Raw genomic sequence first — 11,792 nt, 5'->3', positions numbered from 1 at the left:
TCTCGAAAAACCAAAAAAATAAATAAATAAATAATAATAATAATTTATTTTAAAACATGGATTAAGGAGATAGTAGCATGAACAGCCAAGCTGCACTGAGCAGGAAGAAGGCCCCTCTCTGAGAGAAAAGCAACACCTGAGACTGATTGAGAGAAAGGCCCTGCCGCTCTCTGTGGCCAACACACCTCATAACTGAAGCCAGGCTGCTTAGCAGATCAGCAAACGGAAACGGGTGGCGTTTTATGCTCACGATTGCTAAATTATTCAAAACAGCTATGCCCAAAGAATAGCTGTGTCTAAGTATGAATAGAATTTAGGATTGTTTCTTTTTAAACAGAAATTTTACTCTTTATTTTTTAAGAAAAATTGAGAGTAGTTTTAAAACAATGTTTTCTTCTAAGTTTTTTCCCTGAATTTTTGTTTATTATTTAAAAAAGTGATTAAAGCATCTTCTTATTTTTTCCCCACTAAAAAGGCAAGGGTAATTTCTGGCGAGCCTATCCCAGGCACAGATTCAATATGGGTAAGCACCTGAAACACAGTCATTGGCTTCAGACATTGTTTCCTGTAAATGCATTTGATTATCCAAAGTAGGAAGGTCTCCCTAGTGAAGCAGTCACTGCTTAAATCATCACTCTAGGACAGCAGGTGCACACTGCAGTGTGGAGCCCTGAACAGGTCGGTCCCAGCTCCCCACTGCTCCCAGCACAGTTCTGAGATAAAATGTATATACATACATGAATATGTTAACATATTCATCCAGATCGTTGTGGGAGGGAGGAGGGAGGAGGGGGGAGGGGGAGAGGGCTCTGACAGCTTGCCCTCCTGGACACTGAAAGAGAGAACACACACCTTACCCCCACCCTGCAAAGCATGATGCACTAGGTCTATCAAAGTCAGACTCAACTATTATGATCAATAGTTGAGCCTAAGCCCACTGACCTAATAAAATGGCAATGTCTATTGTACAACACCACACTAAACATAATTTTAAGATTTGCCTTCGCAACTTGGGAAATGCTTTCATGTAAACAAAACCTGCCTGGGCCTTTTCCTCATAACCCTCACAACCCTCCTTGTTCGTCATTGCTCACACACAGGTTGGCTATGGGCCAGAAAGGGGATTCTCATCCATATTGGATACTTACTCGAGCAAAATGGAAAGTTATAGTATCCATCTGCGCATAGCTCACAGTTATCTCCTTGGAAATTTGGCTTACAGTGACAGCGGCCTGAGCCCTGCTCACACTCATACGCACGTTCTGGACCACAGCTGCAAGCTAAGAGGAAAAAGAATCACTACGTGACCCACCCCTCACTGTGCTCAGAAAGCACAACTGTGCCCACACTTCTCAAGGGTGCCGTGGTCTCAATCTCCTGTACATAGCAAACACTCGACTAAAGTTAAACGCTACAATGATTACTAAATTTCTGTGGACTTGTTACTATGTTGTTTTGATGTTAATTATGACAAAGTTAAAGTGATTGGAGATCACAGAAACATGTCAAACGAAGCAACATTTATTGCAGGCTTGATAGGTGACCGATTCAAACAATTAAGGGCTTGACTAGGTACTTTTGATAGCTTTTCACCTACTGTTATGAAATATATGTATTATCATTATTATTTACATATGAGAATTCTTGGGCTCAGAGAAAGTATGAAGTTACCTGAGATAACTCAGTTAGAAGGAAATAGAAGCAATACTACGTACGCAGGAGAACAAAGACCACCCAGGCCCCTGAGCCTGTGACACCCTTGGGGTAATGCACACAGCCTCTCATATGCACAGAATTGGCATGAGACTTACGGATGCAGCCATGGAGCGCCTCCACTGGAACTCCGTAGGGCCGGTAGAAACCCTGTGCACACTTCTCACAGTTCACACCCGCTGTGTTGTGCTGGGGAAACAAGGACAGACCCTTCAAAGGATGCCAGAGAAGCCCAGCGCTCTTTACTCTGTGCTAATCCGCCACAGAAATAATTTTGTCACACAAGCCCGAAATTCCAAAGTCCCTAAGAACATTTATCTTGACCCTGTATCACAGGATCCAAAATGTGTCATAGGACCCTGATTTCACCTTGTCCCTGAAATCCCAGCCACACGGTAGAAAGATTCATTAAACTGACAGTCCTGGCTTCTCTCTCTAAAAATAAACAAATAATTAAATAAAAATTTAAAAATTAAAAAAATGTGAGGCAGAAGTAGGTGAATCTCTGTGAGTCTGAGGCCAGCCTGGTCTATAGAGTTCCAGGACAGCCAGGGCTCTTATGCGGAGAAACGCTACCTCAACAAACAAACAATGTAAAAAACTTAAAATGCTTCAATGAGCTTGACACTTGATTAAGAAAAAACAATAGTGTCCCTCTAGCTGTGAGCAGTCCTTAGAGTTCCTGCAGCTCAGAAGAGCCAGGGATGGCTACTCACAGTCCTGCTTTAGCTCAAAGGATGAGATGGCACAGGGGAATATCTTTCCCAGTTTGGGAAGGAAAGCATATAAAGATCTCTGTCTCTGGTCTTTCTGACTGCATCTGTGTTTTCAACGTGAATTATTGTGTGAATGGACAATGAGCACGAGGCTCATACACAGAGTTCAGTTTTGAGTTGGGTGGCTTTTTCTAGTCCGCGGTTAATTCTTACAATTGCCACAAACCCAATTACCCAGTACACATGATCAGTTTCCAAGAAATGATCACAGCTCAATTCTGTCTCCTTCTCACCCGAAAAGCACTGAGCAGTGTCACTATGGAAAAGGCAGCAAACGCAGAGCAACAAGAATGAGCAACATGAACCACATGGAACCTTCACAGAAACCTGGGGAGAACAAAGGCTGGTCTGTGTCCTCTCCCTGCGGGGTTTTATTAAACACAGACTCTTGGTTTTTACCACTCTTGTTCTGTGGGCTAAAAATCTGCATCTAATTTAGCACCAAAGTCAAAAACCATGCTGGCCAGCCTGCCAGCACTCACAGGAAGCTTCTAAGCAAAAGCCCACCCAGTCTTCCCATCAAATGCCATTCCCCTTCCATCCCACTGCTTGCTACTATGGCTAACCTTGGCTAGCAATCCAATTAGAGCAGGACATGAGAACTGTTCTCTGAGGGGGGCAGCCTTGCCTCTCTGCCTCAACCATGCTTAAATAGCAGTGAAGAACAGAGAGGAAACGCTACAGCTAGGATAACGCCTCGGTTTTGGATGGTTTTCTCTAGGACCTCCACAGTCTCACACCATTGCATTTATGGACAGCAGGGTCCTGGCTGAACCCAGTACAGGCAGGTCAAGGCACAAGAGTCGGGGTGGCTTCCCAGGCTTACGGTGGGGGTCTAGAGGTCCTGCTGGGAGGAGTGGATGTTTGACGTTGTGCATGCACAGGGCTTAATATCAAATGAAAATCAGAGACCCAAGCTGAGTAAGGGCAGAAAGGCGAAAAGCCTGTCTTCCACCTACTGGCTGCTTTGGCTCCCGCAGAGGAAGGGGGTGTGTGTGCAGCATGGTGCACACACAGGACAACTTTCGGGAGTTGGTTTTTTCCCGCTGCCATGGACTCCAGGGATTGAACCCAGCTCCTCAAGCTTAAATTCGCAAGAGCCTTTATCCAGTATCCAGAAAGCCATCTTGCCAGCAGAGTCTGCCTGCTTCATGTGGGTTTGCAGTGTAACTCTTAAGTCGCCATGCTCACCCAGCAAATTCTATACACAGAACTGACCCCCAGTCCGGGTGGCACGCTATGGAACGCTCACCTAGAAGCCAGGCCCTGATCTGGGTGTCTGGGGTCTGAATTCCACCACAGGGAGCTTTTCAAACATGTTTAACCTTTAGGCAAACCCTAACTCTCCGCCTCTGGCACTCAGTTCCTTGGCCGCACCTCCTCCATTACCTTCTGTGTCTGAGAGCACACAGAGACAGTCCACTCCATGTGGACTCCATCACCAGTCACCTTGTCTTCGAAGAACCCAGGAAGAATTTTCTTATCAAGGTTCCACATGAACTAGGCTTTGTGCCTCCTCTAGAATTATCTGGCCTTCTCCTGACTCACTTCTCCTCCAGCTGCCCTGGGATCTTGCTCCTTACTAACGCCTCTTGTCCTTCTGCTACTTCAATACCCCCAAGGGATGCCTAGCTCATGCCCTTATCTACTCAGACACCACAACTCAGGAAAGTGGCCACCTTAGAATATTTCATACCCTAACCCAATAGTTAAAATGGGAAACCCAAGGAATAAAATAAACTAATACCAATGGGATCTATATGTGCCTCTGGTAACTCTTCAGGACAAGAATCTAACTTTGTCACCATTACTATCTGCTGTAGAATAATCCTTTTGTACACTACGAAGATGTGTTGCTCTTATTGGTTTAATAAAGAGCCAATTGACCAATAGCTAGGCAGAAAGAGGTTAGGCGGGAGAGCCAACTGAGAAAACACTGGGGAGAAGGAGGGCAGAGTAGAGGGAGCAGGACATGAACATGCCATGCTGAAAAAGGATTAATTTAATATGGATTAATTTAATATGTGTGGATTAATTTAATATGTATTAATTTAAGTTGTAAGAGCTAGTAACAACCCTAAGCTATTGGCAGAGTATTTATAAATAATAAATCTCTATGTGGTTATTTGGGGAACTGGTGGTCCTAACTAAACTACAACTATCTGCTGCAGCTCAACTAGGTCTTCTTCAAAACCCAGCCTTAAATTCAATGGTCAGGGTAATAGTGTTAAGAGACACTGGCTTTGAGAAGTGATCCACTCATAAAGGATTATCCTTCACGAGTGGATTAAGGCCCTTAGAAAGGAGACACAGAATTCGGCCCTTTTATCCTTCTGCCTCCCGCCATGTAAAGACAGAGCCTTCTTTATGAGTTAACTCCATTTCACTGAGACTGTATGTGTCAGTGTTCGCCTATCTGTGTGCTTTGAGATGATAATTCATTGCTTTCCATTTATGGGCACTGAACAGAAATGGTGGAAAGCAGCCCAATTACTGAATTTCTAGGGGACATAATTTGCTGTAGAATATGCGTTCTTTACCAGCAAACCCAAACCTGATCACCAAGCTGGCCAGCCCTGTGACCCTTCTCTCTTTTTCTACCAGTGTTATTGTATGTATAGCATAAAATGCAGTTAGTTTTCCACCAAAGAACCAAGCATCCCAGCACCACTTACAAAATATCCACCTTTTCTACTATGGATGACATGACATTTAAAATCAAATTGTGCCATTCCCAGGTGCTGCTTTAGGTTGTTAGTTTCTAGCAGACTGTAATCCCCATTCCGAGTCCATATCCAGCTACAGATCCACAGTGGTTCTGATCCTCTGAAGATGGATTATTTCTAATTATCCATTCTTGTGTTTTCTGCTAGTAAGTCCAGAATCTGCCTGTCCATCTCCACAAAAGTATTAAAATTGCACTGAATGTATAGGCTGACTTCAGAAAATTAAAATGTTTATTGTATTTCAAGTCTGAAAACACCGTGCTCAGCACAGGTTATGTTTGATGAATTTTAGTAGTGTTAGGAGTTTGACTCCAGCCGCACAATCAACTCCTTTTGTGACCTCTTGGGCCTGCATGCCACTGATATTCAAAGCCGTGTACCCCGTATGTACCATACTAATAGGTATGTTTCATGTTTGCTCTCTTCTCGATTTTTTTGGAATTGCTAGTCTTTTCAGATGGCCCATCTTCCTCATTTTCTCTTTATAATGAGCTCTGGAGAAAGAGTGCATTTTGCTTTTTAAATATCTTTTCTGTGCGTGGTAGGGTTTGGGGCAGAACGGAACCATATGTTCTGCATCTGGATCCCATATGTTTTTGTGTGTTTCATGTGAAACACAGATGGTTTGGGAAGAGTGAGATAAACACTTCATTGACCTCTCCATGGATGTGAAGGACAAGGGAGCTAGCCCTATCTTCATAGGAGAGGTTCAACGTCATTTGGTTAACAAGGATAGGGTACCTCTGAGCAATGCCCACCAAAACCCGGGTAACCACCAGTCTTCACTAAGTATGTCAGTGTTACCACAAGAAACAGAGGCCGAGAGGAGCCGACGCAGGCAGCGATACAGACTCCTGCCTCGTCTTTCCCTCACACTGAATGGTCATACAAGCCCCACCTAAAGATTCCCATAAACAGTAAACATCCCACTTAAGTTCTTATTTCCACATAAGCATCCCCGCCTCTCCTCTGTCCGTTCACCAACATATGACTTCTCGTCATGCTACATGTGCTCAATGCCACATGCTACAGTGCCAACCACCTCCCACCAAGTATTTAAGCACGGACTTAATAACTGGAGTCTAACACGTTCTTATGATTTTTGTTCTTATTATAAAATATATTTTATACATACAAAACTCTCAATCATAATTTGCCAATGTCAGACAATGCACATGAATAAGAGCCCAATTTCTTACTGCAGTATAGAAGACACTCAGAACATCCCCATGTTCCTGCCCCGTCAGCCCCCCACCATTGCAGCTCCTTAGAGCTAATCACACTTTGACATTTTCCTCTAATAACTTGTGTCGAAGAATTCTGTGCCAATGGCTGCCACACAACAGGAGCCCTTGATGAAGCTGATTTTCTATTTCCACGCTGCCCCTAAGATCCTCAGTGCTGTAATGTAGCATCAGACAAGGTCTCCTTTGCCCCTTAGTATTCTGTTATGAAATGATGAGCAAGGATGTGTCCATCGATCTTACGACTGCTGACTTTACCACTGATGCTGGCAGTGGTTTGGAAACACGCATTTCTGGGACTGGAGAGATGGCTCTGCCATTAAAGGCTTGGCTCACAGCCAAAGCATTTCTGTTTGTTGTAGATAAACTGGGAGTGGGTTGATCACAGTGTAGGAAGATGCATGTTTCGTGCTGCAGTCACGGTACACCATTTCTGTTGAGGGGATGGCATGTATAGTTGTCTCACGTCTCACTGAAATTGAATTTCTAGGCTTTTTAATAACTGCCGCCCCGGTGAGAGGTGGAGGCGATTTGGTGATTTTGATTGGTATTTCCCTCCTGACTGAAGCAGCTCAGCCCTTGATTGCCAGCTTATTAATCATTCATGTACTTACATTTGTAAGAGGCTGTTTTGTTATGGTATGTATGTGGGGCGGGGGTTACCTGCCTTCATTTAAGAGTTTAGGACTGTTGGGAAGCTCCGCCCAACCCCACTGCTCCCATCCACCAGGGTAGTTCCTCCCAGACACTGTTCCTGATGCCTACAGGCCATTTGAGCCGCGCCCCAGCAGATCTGCCCCTTTCTCTGGTGCTCTCTCTCCTGCCTTCCTGAGAGTCACCTGGGAGCTGCTTTGCTCTGTTCTACTTATTAAATCTGCATTTACTAATTTGGTTTGATTTGGCTTATTACTTCAGTGGAGGAACCCAATAACTGGGCGCCAATGACTATCAAGGACTCACAGTTTGCGAGTTTTGCTCTCCCTGTCTGCAGCTCACCCATGAGTGATTTTCAGTGGGAGCGGTCAGAAGTTTAATTTCAGTGAAATCCGATTTCCTCATCTCCCATGATTGTGGCTTCCTCTGAGGAAAGTTTGCTCACCTTCTGAATCATATGGGACCCAGTGTTTTTCTCTATAGTTTACAGCTCTACCTTCATTCTTCCATGTTTGATATCAGATCAATTTTATAGATTTGAGTAGGGATGACAGCTTAGTTTTCCACATAAAATCGAGCTGTTTCAGAGCCATCTGTGAAAGACCTCACTGTCCCTTTGGTTTGCTTTTGTCCTTTCCTCAAGGTCACCCTGTGACACAGTGTGGGTCTGTCCCTGCCCCTACTCTGTTCTGGTGATGGCTTTGTCCACATGAATATATTTGAACCGGATGTACGGCGACAACAGGGTTGATACAGGCTGATGGCTGTAGGCGTGTCTCACCTGGCAGTCGATGCAGACCCCCCCACCTGCATAGCTGCCTTTGCTGTTCAAGCTCGCCTGCTGTAGCTCCACATCTGGGTCGTAGTAACAGTCCACGGCGTGCCCATGGCAGTTGCAAGCTGGAAGAAAGCATCCTTGGTCAGATTAGTGTGCCGCTTTTAGTAAGTTCACAAACAGGATCTCTGCTCTGTGGCTTACAATAAAGTCTGGAGACACTCTGTGAACAATTACAGGGGATTTTTTTACACAGAGGCTATTATAGAAAAGACTGTACTTTGTAGACTCCTTCTGTTTGATAGTAAGTGAAACATTTCTCTTTTCTTAAAAGATAGAACAATGGTGAATCAAAATGCCTACTAGAGTTATGTACACAGACTACAGTCACTGAAAACTATTGCCCAGCTCTTTATTCATTATGAAACACACTTATATGCTTTATGGCATTTAATCTGCTTTCTAAGGTAGGTGCCATTATCCCCATACCACAGATAGGAAAACTGAGGTGGAACAAGGTTACAAGATGGTTCATAGCTATAGAACAAGAGAGCCAGAATTTGGTCCGTTTTTGCTTGATTCCAAATCCTATATTTCAAAAGTCTAAACTTGATCTTAGGACTATGTATAATAGTGAAAAACAGGAATTAGGTTAATGTCTACCTATAAACAAATAAGAACCCATCTGGCTGACTATAAATCCTGTGGAGATGGAGCTGCACGTATTTTGTTTGTGATGGAGCATGGGTCTAGGCTCAGAGTGGCACTCAGCTAACCCTGCCATATTAATTTTGATTCCTACTGTGATCATTCTATATGCCACCAAGAGTGACACCAAATAATTCATAATGACTGGGAAAGAATGTCAAAACTATCTTTTTAAAAATCAAAAAAAGATTAAAAACAATCAAAAAGATCAGGACATAAAATTAAACAATATTAATATCTTGACTAGTCAAAGTATGCCTAACACAGCCACTAAAGTATCTGATTGAAACTATCTAATTATAATGCTCCTGGTAGCTCCTCGATAAGGTCTCAGAAATGGACATGGGAGAACCCAGTTACCAATATGCAGATGGAAGGAGGAGGTTTAAGAAGATGTTACTTTGTAAGTTGCTTTTGTTGGTAACTGTAGCACAGCACCAGGAAAAAAACTCATGCAGATGTTGAGGGGCAGGTCCATCACTTCCTTACTTTCTAACATACCTGTGATCAAGGCAGCTTTGCATTATCTCCTCATTCTCTCTGACCCCTTTACCTCCTACAGGAAATAGCCCACGGCAGCACCTACTCTCAACACGGCCAACACTAGCATCTCTCTCTCGCATTAGCCCTCGGCCCTCTATCCACTATCACACCCCACAAATGCTGAAAAGAGAGACCAGCATGTCAAAACACTCAGCCTTACCCATACATGAAAGTACCATGTATATACTTAATAATTCTTTGTTCTTCTTATACTTTCCTCTTAAGTCTGATGTTTCCTTAATCTGGTTCCCTCTTGTCAATGGTTACATTAAGTTAACTGTAGTCTACAGATATTAAATTGAGAGTCACAAAAATTAACAATTCATGTTTCAAATTGTGTGCCATGCTGGCAGAACAGCACGGTGCAGGCTGTCTTTGCATGGCTGTTACTCCCAGCTCAAAAATCATCCGGATTCATGCTGGGAATGAGATCGGCTTGCAAGGTCAATGTGAATGCGTCTCAGGTTCCTATAACCCTGTCTTACTTAAGAAAGGCTCACAAGAGCAAACATGGTGATACTGGTCAGTTTATCACAATCTGGTGTCTTTTATTATTAGTTACTGTTCATCTCTTACTGTGCCCAGTGTATACATTCAACTTTCTCATAACCGTGTATATAGAGGAGCATATAGGACATCTCGGACTCTCCACCATCCTAAATCTCAGCATCCACTCACCTTCACACTCGCTGTGCTGCCCCAGAGCAGCTGGCCGCCAGAGCCTCTGATTGAAGCCAGCACAGCAGCGATTGCAAGTCTCCCCACAGGTATGGTGCTGGCATTTGCATCGGAACCTGAGCATGAAAGCAAAGCATGTTTGATAATTGAAAGGAGTGGTTGTAGGTATAGCATCAAACTCAGGGAAACCTCCTCCCTTGGCATCCTGAGTTTGAAATGTCGTTTGCTTGCATTGATTTGATGTCTTATTTTGTTGGAGACTAGTTCTCATTTATCCCAGACTGACCTTGAACTCACTACATAGCTCAGGAAGACCTTGAACTTCTACTGCTGATTCTACCTCGCAAGTGTCTGGATTATGGGGTATTAGAGATGGTAGTTTCAGCTCAGTACCAATGAAATACTTGGCATGTGTGAGCCCACACCTGGACGGCACTGACATCATCAAGCCTCTGCTGTACTGATTCTCAGTCTAGGCTAAAGATGAGGTAGCACTTGGCTTTGCATCTTCTGCAGAAATGCTTCCCGCCCAGCCTATTAGAGACTCCTTTCCAGGGTGGCCTCTCTAGTCTGGTCTTATCTCGCCTAATATCAACTGTCATTTTTCTCCTAAGCAGTGATATTTTAGGTTGTAACCAGCAAAAGATGAACGTGAACAGACTCCTCCTGTTTAGCAGCCTGCTTGGAAGCCCAGAATCAAAAGTGCGATCCTGCTACTATCCGGACAGTGAGGTCGGGTAGTAAACCTTCCCGGTTAAACTGTATTCTGTCTAGAACTAACTTTACTGATTGTCCAAAATGGGCCTCCTCCATCAAGTCTCTGGGCATCTCCAGCAGAGGCTTGTTTCCTGCTCATGCATAGAGATGTCACAAGCATTCCACACCAGATTGTCCTTGCTGAATTCTTCCCTATCGGCACAATTTAAATGAGACTGAAGACTATTTGAGTACATGCCAATCATGAAAGATCCTAACACGCATTCCCACCATTGGTGCCAATTCCATCTTGAGGTGGTAACTGTCAAATGTGGTAGAAACCTCACATGAAATAATTTTGAAGTCAGGGGTGGGAGAGATGGCTCAGCAGTTAAGAGCACTGGCTGTTCTTCTAGAGGACCTGGGCCCAGTTCCCAGTCTAGAACCTTAAAGTCTCTAGCTGGGTGCATATCTCTACTGCAACAGCTAGTCTTATATTCCTAGCAAGGTGAGGAGGGAGCTGGCCGTACTTACTGGTTTTCAGGGTTGTCAGCCGTGCATTCGTCCGCGTGGCCGTTGCAAACACACTGCCCACCGATGCTGATGTCCTTTATGCTGTAGTAGTACTGCACGACAGAGAACAGGATTACCAGCTTCCAGGGACTGTGACACAGAAGTTCTCTCCCTGACCTTTACCCGCATAAGGGTTGACACGGCTTTTCCTTTATTCTGTACTCTTGTGCCATTTCTCCTTGCTGACTTGAGCACAAATGGGAACCACACTTGCTTGTAACTTGTCTTACAAAATGAATGCATTCCTGGATCAAATTTAATTTTTAAAACAGCTTTCAGAATTTGTTCGTTAAAACATCAAATGCTTTAAATGCAGGGAAGAAAAGTACCTATGGGGAGAAAAGTCGTACATATAGCCTCCTGGAATGAGACGATGTGTTTTAAGCTTGTTTGTACATTGAGCATATGTATCTACCAAAAATGAATCCTGTGCCTACCATGTGCAATCTGTCCCTCCAGGGTGTGGGAAGGGAGAAAATATTTGCAAAGATGGATGGGATCCATCTGTAGAGGGAGTTAACAGCTGCTGGTTGTTGTTGGAACCTTCCTGACTCATGTTCCAAAAGGCTAAAGCTAAGAGTTCAAACTCCCAAAGACCAGACAAAGTCAGCAACAGACCCAGGGGAGGCTCAGTCCTAAACTAGACCACACACACATTCATTCTCTCTCTCTCTCTCTCTCTCTCTCTCTCTCTCTCTCTCTCTCT

The 11,792-nt window shown here is 44.0% G+C and overlaps 1 protein-coding gene across 1 annotated transcript in view; it reads right to left on the bottom strand.

Moving 5' to 3' along the window:
* Window positions 1-11,792, bottom strand: part of Lama3 (laminin subunit alpha 3) — a 220,910-nt gene that overhangs the window by 146,870 nt on the left and 62,248 nt on the right. The window contains exons 6-10 of the mRNA XM_005355767.3: window positions 11,048-11,139; window positions 9,818-9,933; window positions 7,895-8,013; window positions 1,812-1,902; window positions 1,149-1,280 (exon numbers count right to left, since the gene is read on the bottom strand). Of these exons, the coding sequence (XP_005355824.1) occupies window positions 1,149-1,280; window positions 1,812-1,902; window positions 7,895-8,013; window positions 9,818-9,933; window positions 11,048-11,139 (550 nt within the window). The remainder of the gene's footprint in view (window positions 1-1,148; window positions 1,281-1,811; window positions 1,903-7,894; window positions 8,014-9,817; window positions 9,934-11,047; window positions 11,140-11,792) is intronic.

Source organism: Microtus ochrogaster, chromosome 18 (genome assembly GCF_000317375.1).
Source record: "Microtus ochrogaster isolate Prairie Vole_2 chromosome 18, MicOch1.0, whole genome shotgun sequence".
Classification (NCBI taxonomy): Eukaryota; Metazoa; Chordata; class Mammalia; order Rodentia; family Cricetidae; genus Microtus; species Microtus ochrogaster.
Note: the sequence above shows the minus strand (reverse complement) of the source record. Positions and strands in the feature narration are given on the sequence as shown.